Genomic DNA, 18,434 nt, shown 5'->3' with positions numbered 1-18,434 from the left:
ATTGACCATTAGAAGTCCATTGATTATCCACATAGCACCTATACATGTCTGGATAAATCATACTTAATCTCCAATAAACACTACAAATGGTTATAACACCAACTAACATCATCCAACAATCCTGTATACAAACAAAAATGCACTAAAATCTCCACAAGAAGAAAATTTAAAATTTTGGGGTGATTTTTACTTTATCCTTAATATTTAGTTAGTTAAAAAGTATGATGGAAAATAAAAATACTAAAATGTTATGGCAGAAATTCAATATCTCTTCAGTTTCATGGTAAGACAATAAGAAAGGGAAGAAAACAAAGATATTTTATATATATATATGTCTGTGTATATATATGTGTGTGTGTATATATATGTATATATATACATATATATGTATATATATATTCAGGCACACAAAATTATTCATAATATAAAGAGTAAATACAATAATTATAGTCTTCATTTTTGTAACAGTCACAGGATTAATTTATAATTACTTTCTTCTGTTACCTGTTCTGTATTCAGTGTACTTTCAGCAAGCACCAAAGCTGGTTGTGGTTCTTTAGCTGGAGGGGTGACACAAACCTTCGTTACTGAAGTGTCTGGGTCATGGTCACTTTGTCCATGAGCCCACTGGATAATGAAAGGAGTGTCTGGGAAATAGCCTGACTGTTATGCACAAACTGGGTGATTCTTTCTGTTGACTCTTAAAATCCTCCTCTGCTGGTCATTGTTGAGCATTCACAATGGACATAAATATGTTTGTGTGTTTTTTGTGTGCTTTTACTCATTCAGAGAGGTATGGAAACATGACTCTTCCTCAAATTTTCTTGTTACCAGTTTTCCAATAATGTTTGTTTGTTTGTTTTCCAAGTACTTGATTATTCAGCCAACCTTTGGCGAAAACCCATGAATCAGTATAATTTCTACATCCAGCCATTTTTCATTCAAAGAAAGTGAATACCAGGTGCATTGTTTCAAGTTCTAACCATTGAGGGAAACTCCCTTCGCCATGGCCTTCAGGGATTTTTCCATAATGGGGATGTAGTGTTGTATGTATTCACATTTTAGTTGTACCCACATATCACTGCCGAATGTTCTGTATATCAGGCCCAAATCCTTTCTTCTGTCACTTGATTGTAGTGAATTCCCCACAAGGCCTTGTGTGCAAGCTGGGAGAGAGAAGGCATGGTAGCAAAAGTTGGGAGTGTGAGCATTTGGGCACTTATTTATGTAGCATTTTCTTCAGTTTCTGCTTGGGACAGATCACCTATAAAGTATCCCCTCCTTATGGGGGGGAGTGTTGTGTATCAAGACCCCCAGTGGATTCCTGAGACTATGGATATTACTGAACACTATACCTATACACGCATACCTGTGATAAAGATTAATTTATAAATTAGGCACCCTAATAGATAACAACAATATTTTTTTTAATTCAACTACCTATTTTAACAAAAGTATCTGAATATGGTCTCCCTCTTTCAAAATACCTGAGTGTACTGTACTCCCCCTTCTTCCTCTGATGATATGTGATGATATGAGATGACCTGATGGGACGAAATGTGGTGAATGACACAGGCATTGTGTTGTTGCATTAGACTACCACTGACCTTCTGACATAATGTTAGAAGGAGGACCATCTGCTTCTGAAAAATTCCTTTTCAATTCTTTTGTTTTAAAGATTTTTATTTATTTATTTGACGGATGGATCACAAGTAGTCAGAGAGGCAGGCAGAGAGAGAGGAGGAAGTAGTCTCCCCACTGAGCAAAGAGCCCGATGCGGGGCTCAATCCCAGGACCCTGAGACCATGACCTGAGCCGAAGGTAGAGGATTTAACCCACTGAGCCACCCAGGTGCCCCTCCTTTTCAATTCTTTTGCATAATTTAAAAATAGTAGTTCTAGGTTTCCTATTTTTAAACTGTATGTGTTCTTCATATATTCTAGATATAGGTCTTTTTCATATGTGGTTAACATAAAAATAAGTATAAAGTATATGTTTATATATAATTTTATATAAAATATGTACATAAATTGTATATAATATAAATGTGTGTCTATATATATAGTTTTTTTCCCCTAGTCCATGTATTGCCTTTTCATTTTTAAAAGAGATATACATAACAAGTAACATGGAGGACATGGGGAGATGGAGAGGAGAAGGGAGTTGAGGGAAATTGGAAGGGGAGGTGAACCATGAGAGACTATGGACTCTGAAAAACAACCTGAGGGTTTTGAAGGGGTGGGGGGAAGGAGGATGGGGGAACCAGGTGGTGGGTATTAGGGAGGGCATGTATTGCATGGAGCACTGGGTGTGGTGCAAAAACAATGAATACTGTTACGCTAAAAATAAAAAAAATAAAAATAATAAAATAAAACAAAGTGGGAACAATTCCCATTGAACTAGTAAAGAAAAAAAAAAACAAAAAAAAACAAAAAAAAAAGATAACATCCAATGAAGAAAAGAGCTAAAATATTTAGAATTTTTTTTCAATTTTCAGTTTTTCTTATAGTTCATGCTTATTTTGTTATATTTAATAAATATTGATCTACCCTAACTTTAAAAATACTTTTTTCTACTATTTTTATAGGTTTATCTTTTAACATCTAGGTCTCTGACTTATTTTGAGTTATTTTTTGTGTATGATATAAAGTAGTAATTGAGGTTCATTTTCTTCTCAGATGGATATCCAATTGACCTAGCCCACTTAGTTGAAAAAAAGTCTATTACTTACCCCATTGAATTACCTTGACATTTTGTTAAACAATTACACATTTAGGTCTATTTATGGACATTCTATTGTTTCAATGATCTGTATGTTTAACCTTAACAGCTATACCACACAGCATTGTTTATGGAAGCTTAATATAAATCTTTTATTTAGCTAGAACAAGCTCTCTAACTGTTCTCTGCCACCACCCCAAATGTTTTACCTGTAAGTGATAACATACAGTATTTGCCTTTCTCTTTCTGGCTTATTTTACATAGCATAATGCTTTCCAGATTTACCATGTCATTGCAAATGCCAGGATTTCCTTCTCTTTAATGGTGGTATAATATTTATCTTCTTTATTCATTCAACTATTGAAGGTCATTTATTTTTCCACTTGTCTTGGCTACATGTTCTACTGACTAAGCCAGCCAGATAGCCCCATGATACTCATTTAGTCTTTCAAATATATTCAGAAGTAGAATAGATTTGCTATATATACACCAATTCTACTTATAGATATATCTATATGGATATATATATATATATATTTGTGTATAGAACAGGGGACAGATATAGATATAGATATATCTATAAGTAAAATTGGTATATACAGCTATATATAGATACATCTATCTATATATATATTCTCTCCCTCTCTCTCTCTCTCTCTCTCTATATATATATATATATATATATATAATCTTTTACATTCTTAAGGATGTCAGAACTTCAATGGAACTAATGTCCCTTGGTAGTCAAGACATTAGTGCAAAGACATGAATGAAAGATTGTTGTGGAGGAAAGTTACAAATGGATAATAGTAATTTATTCCACTGTTTTCCAAATTTAGTTCAAATTTATCTTCCTTTGCATCAGTTAGTAGAATAGGCAGGGATATATATTCAAATGTAGGACTCCTGGAATTTCATTAACTCATAGACCTCTTGTGCTCTAAGGACATCAAGTATCCTTTAGTCTTTCTGTTTCCAAATCTAAGTGCTCAAATGTGTCACTAACTGTATAACAAGTATGATATGAGCTTGTTAAAAATATAGATTTTTGAATACACCATAATCATGGCCAAAGAGATTAGAAACTCTGAACACAGATACTATTATCTGTTCAAAAGTCTCTCCCAATGACTCCCATGATCAAACTACTTGGAGAAGCACTAATCTAGTCATCGTTAAAAACTGAGTGAATGGAAATCCATTGAGATTCCAAACTGGGACAATAAACATGTTCAATGGTGTGGTCCCAGGGCCAGTGTTTCTTTATTATAACTTCCAATCCAGAAATGGTGCCGCCTTTGGTCTTTCTTATTTTTACCTCTGTGAATGCATCAATATCAGGGATTTTTTTTTTAAGAGCACTATGTATAGTTCTTAATGTAAGCTACATACACCCAAACACACACAAACTTCACCATAAATATTTACTCAGGTATAGGCAGTCAAATAATCAGATTTGTGCAAAAGGAAATGAAACAGTGAAAATGATAATCAGTGATATGTTAATTTGTTATAAAGAAAAATAAAGCTCAGACTGCATGAAGTGAAAGAAAGATGTGAGAGAGTCAAGTATCATATGGTTTCACTTATTTGTGGAGCATAACAAATAATATAGAGGACAAGGGTAGATGGAGAGGAGAAGGGAGTTGAGGGAAATTGGAAGGGGAGGTGAACCATGAGAGACTATGGACTCTGAAAAACAACCTGAGGGTTTTGAAGGGGCGGGGGGTGGGAGGTTGGGGGAACCAGGTGGTGGGTATTAGGGAGAGCATGTATTGCATGGAGCACTGGGTGTGGTGAAAAAACAATGAATACTGTTACGCTGAAAATAAATAAAAAATTTAATAAAAAATTATACTTACTAATACAAAAAAAAAAAAGAAAGAAAGACAGATGTGTGATGAATGGCTCAGTGTATTCAGTTAAGCTGCTTGGTTCAAACATTGGAGGAAATCGATTCGCAGCTGTGCATTTCACCACTGTATTTGCCCTGTTGATTCAAGCGGTCTACTGATCACAGTTTTCTTTGTTTTCATTCAGTTTCTTTGGTTTTTCATTTTAGTCACTTTATGTTTATTGGGGACCACTAACTGTAGAGAAGGCAAAATTAGTCAGTTAGCAGAAGCATATGAATGAGATGTTAGTGGTACAATGGGGATCTTAGAGGTTTCCCCAATTCCCTTACTGTTTGGGTAAAGAAAATGAGTCCTAGAGAATGGAAAGCTTTCTCCCAAGAGTAGAGGAAGAGGACAGATCTTTTGTGTTTTAAACCTATTTTCTCTTTCACATACTGCACAACCTCCCCTCCCTTTGCAGCCTTGATAGGTTTAGTTTCCACTGTGTTTTGGAGGACTTAGATCGCAGTACTGTACTTCAGACCTCTGTTATTTTTCCTGTATCCTTTTGTGCATGCAACATACACATATTCGATTACTCAATATGTTTCTGTTAGAGTTTTAAATCTAGAAAATAGCCTTAAATACTTCATAGTAGACTCTCAATCAAAGGAAAATGACAGAAAGTCCAAAATGGGAAAGAGAAAACAAAAGTAGTCAGTATCATTGTCCTGAGCTTCTGTTTAATAAGATTTCTCTGGCCTAGATAATTCATAACATTTATCTACCTATGAAATATTAGAATAAATATAATAATAATGATAAATAATACCTCAGGTATGTAAAAAGTGTTATTCTGTCTTTTGTTCTTTCAAAAACCCTATGAGGTTGTCACTATTCTCTTTGTTGAACAGAAGAGAAAATTTAAGATCATCCAGGTTAAATTGTTACCTTCAACTATTAACCATTAGCTTTTGAGAAAACTCTCCTGCTCCATAGTCTTTTCATTGCATTCTTTACTTCTGCATTTCTCAGTGTATAGATCAGGGGATTTAACATGGGGGTGATAATGGTGTAAAATACAGCCACCATCTTATCCTCTGAAAAGGTAGTATCAGGACGCATATACATGAACGTACAGGGGCCAAAAAAGATGATGACCACAGCAATGTGGGAGCCACAAGTGGAGAGTGCTTTGCGCCTGCCTTCTGCTGAATGCTTTCTCAGGGATATCAGGATGATGGTATAGGAAATTATCAAGATTACAAAGCTTCCCAGAGCAATGGTACCACTGTTGGCTGTCACCACAACACCGACAACATATGTATCCGTGCAGGCAAGTTTCAGCACAGGATGGACATCACAAAAGTAGTGATCAATCTCATTGGGTCCACAAAAAGGTAACTGCACTACCAGAGCCACTTGAATAGTGGAGTGAAAGAACCCACCTATCCAGGTCCCCAGTAACATTTTATTACATCTGCCCCTGTCCATGATGGTCGTATAGTGTAGGGGTTTACAGATAGCCACATAACGGTCATAGGCCATAACAGTAAGGATGAAGATCTCTGTGCAACCAAAGAAATGTACCCCAAACAGTTGCAGCATGCACCCCACATAGGAGATGGTTTTGCTCTTGGCTAATAGGTCAACAATCATCTTGGGAGCTGTGACCGAAGAGTAACAAATATCCACAAAAGACAAGTAGTTGAGGAAGAAATACATGGGAACCTTAAAAAGGTTTCCCATGCAAACAGTCAGCATGATGAGGATATTTCCCAGAAGAATGATCATGTAGAAGAAAGAAAACACCACAAAACAAACTTCTTCAACCTGTAGGTTCTGAGAAAGACCCCAGAAAATGAATTCAGTTACATTGTTTATTTTTTCCATGGAATTATTCTAGCACAGCAAGTTCCCAAGAGACAATGATTATCTGAAAGAAAAATATAACAGGGAACATGTACTTATGACTCAAAATAAATGGAGAATCATGGTAGTTGGAAATGTAAAAATAGATATTTATTGCTTCTTGGCATGCATACTTAGAGAAATTAAGGGGTATATATTTTGATCATCTTACCTTCATGTTTAATCATTCATTTATGTTAGATGAGAAAGTAAATTAACATTAGAGCAAATTCTCTAAGTCACACATCTAATGAAGAATTTCCCACCTTTAAATTTTTTTCACTTGTTTCTCAAAATTTGTAGTTCATTTCTTTTAACTAATTGGTTAATCTATTTTTTGTTATGTTCAATTAGCTAATATATATTACATCATTAGTGTTAGATTGTTCAAGGATTTGTCAATTGCATATAACATTCAGTGCTCATCACAACACATGCCATCCTTAATATTCATCACTCAGTTTTCCCACCCCCCCTACCTTCTGTAACCTTCAGCTTGTTTCCTGGAGTCCAGATCTCTCATAGTTTATTTCCTTCTCTGATTTCTTCCATTCAGTTTTCCCTCCCTTCCCCTACGATTCTCTGTGCTATTCCTTATATTCCACCCACATGTGAGTGATACCATATGATAATTTACTTTCTCTACTTAACTTATTTCACTTAACATAATAACCTTCAGTTCCATCCATGTTGAAGGAAATTTAGTGTTTTTAATTTTGTATAAGGCAGTTGACTTAATTTTGAAACAATTCGGTGTTGGGGAATATGATTTTTTTATATATCTGGAAAAGCTTATCTTATTTTTGTCACAGATATGAAAACATGTCCCCATATTTTCCCTTCTGAATACTGCCATGAATGTTCAAGTAGTTGAGAGTGGGTGATCCCTGCAGTATCTCTTAGAATACTCTGATCTTTGAGTAAATGAATTTGTGTTTCCCTATTTGATATCAAGGCTTTATACTCAAGAGGTGATGGATATAGTTAGAAAGAGGACAAAAATGGTACATGTCTCCTTTCGAGACAACGGTGCTGAAATTTTATAAATAAATCATTTAGCTTCACAAGTCTTCTTTTATCCCATTTGTGAAATGAGAAAATTTCAGTTTCATTACCATCTATTATATGAGCAGCTATTTCTACTGTGAAATTAAATCCATTATGTCAGCCTGGAATAACCATGAAACCCTTATGAAGAGGCAGAGACAAAATAGGATAAAGCAATGAAGGGAACTGCAGAGACACATCAAGAACTGTTGGATTTGAAGGGAGCAGAAGTGAAATCTTGGGTGATTTCTCATCTTCAAACCCAGTTTTTCAGAATTCCTCAGGAATTACTTTTAAACATCTGCCTATTAGCTAAAAAATGAAAAATTCACATGGGGGGGTGGGTAGGAAGGACTCTGTCCTTAATTTCACTAATCCATTCATCATCCTTTTTTTTTTTTTTTAAATAAGCTTTAGTTCACTTTATTTTTCTTGTATAAAACTATGTGGTAGCCACAGCTGGCGCCTGGGTCCTCCATTCATCATCCTTTTAATCTTTGGATTTCATATTGTTTATATTGGTCTCCTAGTCAGGATGCATTAGACATTTGAGGAGAACATCACTGGAAATATTTTAAATGTATTTAGGAAGAGAATAATGTTGGATGCATCCTCAGGGCTGAGACTTCATGTGCTCTAGTGAGTTCACCAGAAGTTACATGTGGAAAGGAGTTTGTGTAATAGTTTTGATTTAAACGTACACGTTCTTCCTCAAACTAAGCCACAGATACAAATGATTCCTTTAGTGGTATGTTAGGTTGGCATTGTACAGTGTCATAGGCCATGATCAGGAATTTTGTCTGTCTGAGGACCTATCTCCTCTGGGTCTGTCACGTGTAACACATATAGCTTCTACTATACTCTGTCTCAGCTGCCCCTTTGCAGCAACATTGTGCCTGGCTCTTCCAGCTTTGGGGAAACTGCATGGCTGTGTTTTCTCAGATCTGTGTATTATGGCTGATGGAGTAGTAATTACAAATGTGCTTTCTCTTATGTGGCATGAAATAATGATAGTATTAATGGTAAAGATCATAGTAGTAATAAGAATTCAAGTTTCGACTCAAGAATACCCCCTGCTTTTACATGTTCTTTCTCCTCTTTTTATCCCTCTGAATTAAAAAAGAACAAAAACTAACAAACAAACAAATAAATCAATAAATAAACGTCCAGCTATTTTCACTGAAAGGACCTTTCAGTTTTAAAGGTCTGAGAACTAGTAGTTTTTGATAACTTAATTATGTTGTTTGGCTCTCATCTAGAAGAAACTGAGCATTTAAACACAAGCCCAGGTATTGTGCTACCATTATTCAATCTATGGGGCCCTAGGGGAATTCTTTCTAGTCCTTGAATTAAGACCTATCTCAAAGAATTTCTTCCTCCACTTTTTGAGCATTTGAAAGATGACAATGTCAACTTCTTTTGAAATTATTGGTATTTTCTTATTCACAATCATGCTACCCATTTTATAATCATGTATAGAGGTACTTTATTATCTGACCATCATATTAATAATTTTATTTTCTATTTATTTCTGAGACTGGTGACTTGTAATTATGTTTTAGATATTCAAAATATAGGAATTGTATTTAATTCCTTTTTTGCATAATCCATTTTACTTTAATTTTAGAAGAAAAAAATCTCACCAATATTGTCTACAGCTCCAGTTTCAATTTTTTCTTCAATACCTTCTGAGGTAATTTGATTGCAGCTATCCACAATAGATTGATGCCATAGGAATTGCTTTGTGAATAATTATTATCAGAGAATCTCTGACCTCCAAAACTCAAAAGCTGGCAGAAGTCAGGTCTCTGTCATTCCTGATTTTTGTCTCCTAACTACTGAACTTTCACAGCATATTTGGCAATAAATGCTGTTTTCTCTACTTCTTATAAGGTCTGTTTAAAGAGAGTGATGCAAAATGTTAATGACCTTGGGGAAAGGCTTTCTCCCAAAGTCTCCCTCCATATTCAGAAACACAATAGACAACTAACAATGAGCTTTAATTTCAAGATGTCTTTTCAACTTGTTAAATTTTAAGTTTTTTTCCTTATTTCCTAATTTAATTAATTTACTTATTTAATTTATTTATTTTTATTCCTATTACATTTATTGAAGAAATTTTAAACCTATGACACATGGGTTTTTAACAGCTTTCATTAAGGTTATTTTTTTTCAGACTGATTTATTTTTTTTTTAAGTTCAATTAGCCAACTTATATTACATCATTAGTTTTTGATGTAGTGTTTAAGCATTCATTTGTTGCATACAATACCCACTACACATCACAACACGTGCCCTCCTTAATAATTATTACCTGGTTACCCCATCACCTCAATTTCCTCTCTTCTGTAACCCTGAGTTTGTTTCCCAGAGTCCAGAGTCTCTCATGGCTTGTCTCCCTCTCTGATTTCTTCCCATTCAGGTTTCCTTCCCATCCCCTAGGGTTCTCTGCTATTCCTTATATTACACATACAAGTGATACCATATGATAATTGTCTATCTCTGCTTAACTTATTTCACTTAGCATAATCCCCTCCAGTTCCATCAATGTTGATGCAAATGATGTGTATTCATAATTTCTGATGGTTGAGTAATATTCCATTGTATATATGAATCACATCTTCTTTATTCATCTGTTGAAGGACAACTTGGCTCCTTCCACTGTTCGGCTCTTGTGGATATTGTTGCTATGAACATTGGGGTACATGTGTCCCTTCTTTTCATTACATCTATATATTTATTGTGAATACCTAGTAGTGAAATTCCTGGGTCATAGGGTAGCTCTATTTTTAAGGTCTTTAGGAACCTCCATACTGTTTTCCAAAGTGGCTGTACCAGCTTTCATTCCCACCAACAGCGTAATAGGTTTTCCCTTTCTCCACATCCTCACTAACACTAGTTTCCTGTCTTGTTAACTTTTGTCATTTTAACTGGTGTAAGGTGGTATTTTACTGTGTTTTTTATTTGTATTTTCATGATGGCTAGAGATCTGAACATTTTTTGATGTGTCTGTTAGCCATTTATAGGTCTTTGAGAAATGTCTATTCATGTATTTTGCCCATTTCTTGACTGGATTATTTGGTTTTGGGTGTTGAATTTGATGAGTTGTTTATAGATCTTAGATACCAGCCCTTTATCTGTAATGTCATTTGCAAATACCTTCTCCCATTCCGTGGTTTGCCTCTTAATTTTGTTGGCTGTTTCCTTTGATGTGCAGAAGGTTTTAATCTGATGAAGTCCCAAAAGTTCATTTTTGCTTTTATTTCCTTTGCCTTTGGAGACATGTCTGGAAATAAGTTGCTGTGGTTGATATCAAAGAGGTTGCTGCCTGTGTTCTCCTCAAGGATTTTGATGAATTCTTGTCTCAAATTTAGGTCTTCATCCATTTTTTTTTAAAGATTTTATTTATTTATTTGTCAGAGAGAGTGAGCACAGGCAGATAGAGTGGCAGGCAGAGGCAGAGGGAGAAGCAGGCTCCCCGCTGAGCAAGGAGCCCGATGCGGGACTCGATCCCAGGATGCTGGGATCATGACCTGAGCCGAAGGCAGCTGCTCAACGCACTGAGCCACCCAGGTGTCCTGGTCTTCATCCATTTTTGAGTTTATCTTTGTGTATGATGTAATGGAATGGTCCAGTTTTATTCTTCTGCATGTAGTTGTCCAATTTTCCCAGCACCATTTATTGAAGAGACTGTCTTTTTCCCTTTGGATCTTCTTTCCTGCCTAGTCAAAGATTAGTTGACCATAGAGTTGAGGGTCCATTTCTGGGGCGTCTATCCTGTTCCATTGATCTATGTGTGTTTTTGTGCCAATACCATGTTGTCTTGATAATCACACTTTTGTAATAAAGCTTAAAATCAGGCATTGTGATGCTCTCAGCTTTGGTTTTCTTTTTCAACTTTCCCCTGGTGATTTGGGGTCTTTTCTGTTTCCACACAAATTTTAGGATTGTTTGTTCCAGCTCTGTGAAAAATGTTGATAGTATTTTGAAAGGGATTGCACTGGAAGTGTAGATAGTTCTGGGAAGCAGCATCATTTTAACAATATTTATTATTCCAATCGATGAGCATGGTATGTTTTTCAATCTCTTTGTGTCTCCCTCAGTTTCTTTCGTAAGTGTTCTGTAGTTTCTGGAGTACAGCTCTTTTACCTCTTTGTTTAGGTTTATTCCTAGTTATTTTATGGTTTTGGGTGCAATTGTAAATGGAACCTATTCCCGAATTTCTCTTTCTTCAGTCACATTGTTAGTGTATAGAAATGCAACTAAATTATGTGCATTGATTCTATATCTTGACACATTGCTGAATTGCTGTATGAGTTCAAGTAATTTGCGTGTGTAGTCGTTTGGGTTTTCAACATGAAGTATCATGTCATCTGCAAAGAGAGAGAGTTTGACTTCTTCTTTGCCAGTTTGGATGCCTTTTATTTCTTTTTGTTATCTGATTACCATTGCTAGGACTTCTAGTACTATGTTGAACAATAGTGGTGAGAGTGGGGCATTCTTGTTATTTTCCTAATCTTTAGGGAAAGGCTCTCAGCTTTTCCCCATTGAGAATGATATTCTTTGTGGTCTTTTCATAGATGGATTTTATGAAGTTGAGGAATGTTCCCTCTATCCTTACATTCTGAAGAGTTTTAATTAGGAAAGGATGCTGCATTTTGTCAAATGCATTTTCTACATCGATTGAGAGGAACTTGTGGTTCTTCTCCCTTCTCTTATTAATTTGTTCTATCACATTGAATGATTTGTGAATGTTGAACCACCCTTGCATCCCAGGAATAAATCCCAATTGTTCATTATGAATAATCCCTTTAGTGTACTATTGGATCCTATTGACTAGGATTTTGTTGAGTATTTTGGTATCCATATTCATCTGGGATACTGGTTTGTAATTCTCCTTTTTGATGGGGTCTTTGTCTAGTTTTGAGGTCAGGATAATCCTGGTCTCATAGAAAAAAAAAATGGAAGTTTTCCTTCCATTTCTATTTTTTTTTTAAACAGCTTCAGTAGAATAGGTATGATTTCTTCTTTAAATGATTGGTAGAATTCTGCTGGGAAATCTTCTGGCCCCAGACTCTTGTGGTTTGTTTTTTTGTTTTTTGTTTGTTTGTTTGTTTTGAGACTTTTGATTACTTCTTCAATTTACTTGCTGTTTATTGGTCTGTTCATATTTTCCATTTATTCCTGTTTCAGTCTTCATGGTTTATAAGTTTCCAGGAATGCATCAATTTCTTCCAGATTGCCTAATTTGTTGACATATAGCTGCTGATAATAAGTTCTAATAATTGTCTCTATTTCCTTGATAGTTATGATCTTTCCCATTTCCTTCATGATTTTATTAATTTGGCTCCTTTCTCCTTTCTTTTGGATAAATTTGGCCAGAGGTTTATCGATCTCATTAATTCTTTCAAAAAATCAGCTTCTAGTTTTGTTGATTTGTTCTACCATTCTTCTGGGTTCTATTTCATTAATTTCTGCTCTAATCTTTATTATTTATCTACTCCTGCTTGGTTTAGGCTTTATTTTCTGTTCTTCCTCCAGGTCCCTTTGGTGTAAGGTTAGGTTATACATTTGGGATTTTTCTAATTATTTTGATGGAGGCTTGGATGGCTATGAATTTCCCTCTTAGGACCACCTTTGCAGTATCCCATAAGTTTTGAACTGATGTGTTTTCATTTTCATTGGTTCAAAAAATTGTTTAAGTTCTTCTTTAATTTCCTGGTAGACCTAATCATTCTGTAGTAAGAAGCTCTTTAACCTCCAAGTGCTTGAGTTCCTTTCAAATTTCTTCTTCCAATAGGTCCAGTTTCAAAGCCTTGTGGTCTGAAGATATGTAGGGAATGATTCCAGTCTTTTGGTATCAGTTGAGACCTGATTTGTAACCCAGTATGTGGTCTATTCTAGAAAAAGTTCCATGAAGAACTTGAAGAATGAGTGTTCTGTTGTTTTAGGATGAGTGTTCTGTTGTTTTAGGATGCAGTGTTCTGGATATATCTATGAAGTTCTCCTGGTGCAGTATGTCCTTCAAAGCTCTTGTTTCTTTGTTGATCTCCCTAGAAAATTTTTCCTTTGCTGTGAGTGGAGTGTTGAGGTGTCCTTTAATATATTTTTATTGATGTTTCTTTATTTTGGTTATTAATTGGTTTATATTATTGGCTGCTCCAATGCTGGAGGCATAGATATTTAAAATTGTTAGATCTTCTTGTTGGATAGACCCTTTTAGTATGATATAATATCCCTCTACATCTCTTACTACCGTCTTTGGTTTAAAATCTAATTTTTCTGATATGAGGATTGCTACCCCAGCTTTCTTTTGAGGTCCATTCCTGTAGTAAATTGTTCTCCATCCCATCACTTTCAATCTGAAGATATCTTTAGATTCAAAATGAGTCTCTTGTAGATAGCATATGGATGGGTCCTGTCTTTTTATTCAATCTGAAGCCTGTGTCTTTTGATAGGAGTATTCATCCCATTTACATTCAGAGTAACTAGTGAAAATATGAACTTAGTGCCGCTGTATTGCCTGTAAAATTCCTGTTTCTTTAGATTGCTTCTGTTACGTTATGGTCTATATTATTCTTGGGGTCTCTTCACTTACAGAATCCCCCTTAATATTTCCTGCAGGGCTGGCTTTGTGGTTAAATACTCTTTCAGGTTTTTCCTGTCCTGGGAGCTCTTTATCTCTTCATCCATTCTGAATGACAGTCTTGCTGGATAAAGTATTCTTGGCTACATGTTCTTCTCATTCTGTATCATGAATATGTCTTACTAGTCCTTTCTGACTTGCCAGGTTTCTGTGGGTAGGTCTGATGTTATTCTGATGTTCCTCCACTGTTAAGTAACCACCTCTCCCTAGCTATCCTCAGGATATTTTCTTTGGTTTTACTATTTGCAAGTGTCACTATTGTATGTCAGGGTGTTGATCTAGTTTTATTTTTTTTTAACAAATTTTTTTTTAAGATTTTATTGATTTACTAGAGAGATGGAGAGAGAGCACAACTAGGCAGAGAGGCAGGCAGAGAGAGAGGGAGAAGCAGGCTCTCCACTGATTGGTGAGCCCAATGCGGGGCTCAATTCCAGGATCCTGGGATCATGACCTGAGCTGAAGGTAGCTGCTTAGCTGACTGAGCCACCCAGGCACCCCTGATCTATTTTTATTGATTTTCAGAGGTGTCTTCTCTGACTCTTGGATTTGAATGCTTGTTTTCTTCCTCATATTAGGGAAGTTCTCAGCTATAAATGGCTCAAATATACCTTCTGGTCCTCTCTCTCTCTCTCTCTCTCTTCACCCCCTAAAGGATCCCAATAATTTAAACATTGGGACGTTTTATGTCATAATTAATCTCTCCAAGCCTTTTGTCATGGGCTACTAGCTGCCTATCTCCGTTTTCCTTTTCCCTTTCCATCAACTTATCTTCTAGATAATTTATTCTGTCTTCTGCCTCATTGACCCTAGCAGTTAGAGTAAGCAGTTTAGATTGCACCTCATTAATGGAATTTTTAAATTTGGCTTGAATAGATCTCATTTCTGACCTTAGAGTTTCTATATTGTCACTTATGCTTTTTTAAAGCCTAGCTATTAACTTTTTGATTTTTGTACTGAATTCTGTGTCTGACATCTTACTTATATCCATATTGACTAGCTCTGTGGCAGAGAACACTGTCTCTGGTTCTTTTTCATATGAGCTCCTCCTTCTTGCCATTCTGTCCAGAGAACAATGAGTAGACGAATGGTCCAAAATATCAACCACAACCCAAGCAAGATGTACCCTAGCAAAATCCGGAGTGTTTGGAAGGCTCCATAGAATAACACCTTTTGTTCCAGACTGTATTCTGGGGGAGTATCCTGCTGCACTGTTTCTCAGGTATCCCTGCTTGGGCAGATTTGTCCCACCCCCTGTCAGTGGGATAGGCTCAGTGCAAACTGGTCCTCTGTGTGGCTCCCCCCCCCCCCACCCCGGGAGGCTTTCTGCACCTCTTCAGAGGAACAGAGCAAAAGTGGCCACATGCAAAACCCTGGCCCAGAGCAGAAAGATCATAGTCTGCCTTCTTTAATAAACCCTCCAATACAAACAGTCTCCACTTCTGTATGCACTCAAAACTGCAGCCTCTCCTATTGGGCGCCTATTGCAACTCTTTCAGAGGTAGTCCCAGGGGTCCAAGAGTACCACTGCCCTTTGTGACCCTAAAACCACAAGTGGCCATGGGCCTGCACATGCACCCAAAGCTACTGTACCATGTCTGGGTGCCACCCTAATGTCCTTTCCAGATTTCTACCACCTGTAAGATGTTGCCTGGTTGTGGGCACAGGTTCAAGTCTTTTCTCAGGCTGCTCAAGAAAAGAGCCATCACCAATGACCTGGCTTTCTATTACTGATTGACCAAAACAGAATCTCCTGGGCTAGCTGATCATAACCTGCTTCCCAGTTCCACTGCTTGGGCACTCTACCTCTTCAGGTACTTGTATTTGCTGTGTGACTTATCAGATCCCAAGAACACAATGCCCTTCCTAGAATTCTACCTTTTAGACATCAGCTCTGCATTTCCAGATCCCCTTTCTGAGAGGGATGTCACTTACTAGCACAGATTTCAAAGGGTTCCTATTTTGTGTTCAGTGTTATATCACTTTCCAGGAGCCAGCTTACAGAGACTCCTTCCCTTCCTGTTTATCTTCCAATATCTCCCCAAAGATATAAAGCTCCCCAAAGAATGCTCCAAGTCATAGCTGAATCTTTTCAATAGAATTCTTTGTTTCTATGTTTTGAGTATCCCATACCTGGTTTCCAGTAAGAGAAGAGAGAAGCAGGAAGGGAACTCATATTTATTTATATGTACTAAACACTGGAAAAATCCTTCTCTGATTAAACTCAAAATGGATGAAAGACCTAAATGTGAGACAGGATGCCATCAAAATCTTAGAGAACATTGGCACTAATCTCTTTGACTTTGGCCAGAGTAACCTGTTTCAAGACATGTCTATAAAGGCAAGGAAAAAAAATGAACTTTTGGGACTTCATCAATATTTTTAAAATTGCAGAGTAAAGGAAAGAGTCAACAAAATTAAGAAGCAACCTAAAGAATGGAAGAATATATTTGCAAATGATACATCAGATGAAGGGCTAGTATCCAAGATCTATAAGGAACTTCTCAAATTCAATACCCAATAAACAAATAATCCAGTCAGGAAATGTGCAGAAGACATGAACAGACACTTCTCCAAAGGAGACATACAAATGGCTAACAGACACATGAAAAAATGTTCAACATCACTAGCCATCAGGGAAATACAAATCAAAACCACAATGAGATACTGTGTTACACCAGTTAGAATGGCAAAAATCAGCAAGACAGTAAACAAATGAGAAGGGAACCCTCTTACATTGTTGGTGGGAATGCAAGCTGGTACAGCCACTTTGGAATACAGTATAGAGGTTCCTCAAGACCTTAAAAATAGAGCTACCCTATGACCCAGCAATTGCATTGCTAGGAATTTATCCCAAAGATACAGATGTAGTGAAAAAAGAGGTACATACATCCCTATATTCATAGAAGCAATGTCCACAATAGCCAAACTGTGGAAGAAGACAAGATGCTATTCAAGAGATGAATGGATAAAAATGTGGCTCATATATACAATGGAATATTACTCAGCCATCAGAAAGGATGAGGGTAAATGGGTGATGGGCATTAAGGAGGACACATATGTGATGAACACTGGGTTCATTAGTTATGTGCAACTAATTGATCATTGAACACCACATCAAAAATTAATGATGTACTATAAGCTGGCTAACTGAACATAATAAAAAATCACTTTAAAAAATATAAACTATAGTGAAAGAAAGTAGATTGGTGGCTTCAGGATGAAAAGATTACAAAAAGGAACAAGGAAAGTGGATGCATAATTCCACTAATTTAATAGGGTGATGGATTCACAGATGTATACATGTTTGAAAATTAACTAAATATATACACTTTAAACATATGCTCTTTCTTACATGTTAAATATTTATTAATAAATTTAAACATGTACACTTCAAAAAAATTCTTGTCTTTACTCATGACATACATTTTCCATATAGTGGCACAATTAAATGCATAAGTGCTAAGTATTCGAGTAGATTTACAACATGTATTCCATACAGAAGCAAATTTTCTCAAATATAAATGAATTTCAGAGACCAGTCTTTGGAAACACAATGCATAGGGTGCCTGAGTGGCTCAATCCATTTAAGTGTCTGACTCTTGATTTCCGCTCAGATCATGATCTCACGGTTGTGGAGTCAAGCCACATGCCAGGCTCTGTGCTGGTCATGGATCCTGCTGTGGAGTCTGTCTCTCTGTCTCTCCTTCTGCCTGTACCCTTGCTCCACTCTCTAAATAAGTAAATAAATAAATAAATAAATAAAGGCAATTATTAAAAAAAAAAACAAACACACAGTGCAAATGAAAATAGGCCAAAGACCTGATTTCAAAAGAAACTCTTCTTATTAAAAATAATATGGAGAGATAATTTCATCCATAGAAAAATGCATTCAAATTTAAATTCCATATATTTGAATGAAGCAACATAAGGAAGGTATTTTTATCTGTTCACTGTTGAATTTAAGCATCTAGAAAAAATGTACATATTTAATAATAAGTATTCATAAAGTGAATGAAAGAATTAAGAGGCCTTCCTATTGATATGATCCAACAGTGTTTGATCCTATTCAATACACAGGTATTACTGAAAAGGGAAGCTTATTCCATCCAAAGTAAAGTCATCATTTTTATTTAGCATTTCCTGGAACAATATACATTGTATGCATTGTATGCATATCACAAAATCTGCACAATCTGTGTCCCATTTGGGGTCAAAAGGCCAGAAACTGCTACAAACCAGTAAGAGCTGATGTCTCAGTTCAGGTCCATATGCAG

At 36.1% G+C, this 18,434-nt stretch overlaps 1 protein-coding gene across 1 annotated transcript; it reads right to left on the bottom strand.

The window, feature by feature from the left end:
• Window positions 1-5,516: 5,516 nt before the first annotated feature.
• LOC308351579 (olfactory receptor 4S2) lies at window positions 5,517-6,449 on the bottom strand (the record flags this gene model as incomplete). The annotated part of the gene is made up of 1 exon (XM_080817379.1): window positions 5,517-6,449. The coding sequence occupies one exon, from the start codon at window positions 6,447-6,449 to the stop codon at window positions 5,517-5,519; it is 933 nt and encodes a 310-aa protein (XP_080673505.1).
• Between the last annotated feature and the right edge of the window lie 11,985 nt (window positions 6,450-18,434).

This window comes from Martes martes (assembly GCF_963455335.1).
Source record: "Martes martes genome assembly, chromosome: 10".
Classification (NCBI taxonomy): domain Eukaryota; kingdom Metazoa; phylum Chordata; class Mammalia; order Carnivora; family Mustelidae; genus Martes; species Martes martes.
This window is presented reverse-complemented; position numbering and strand designations above follow the sequence as displayed.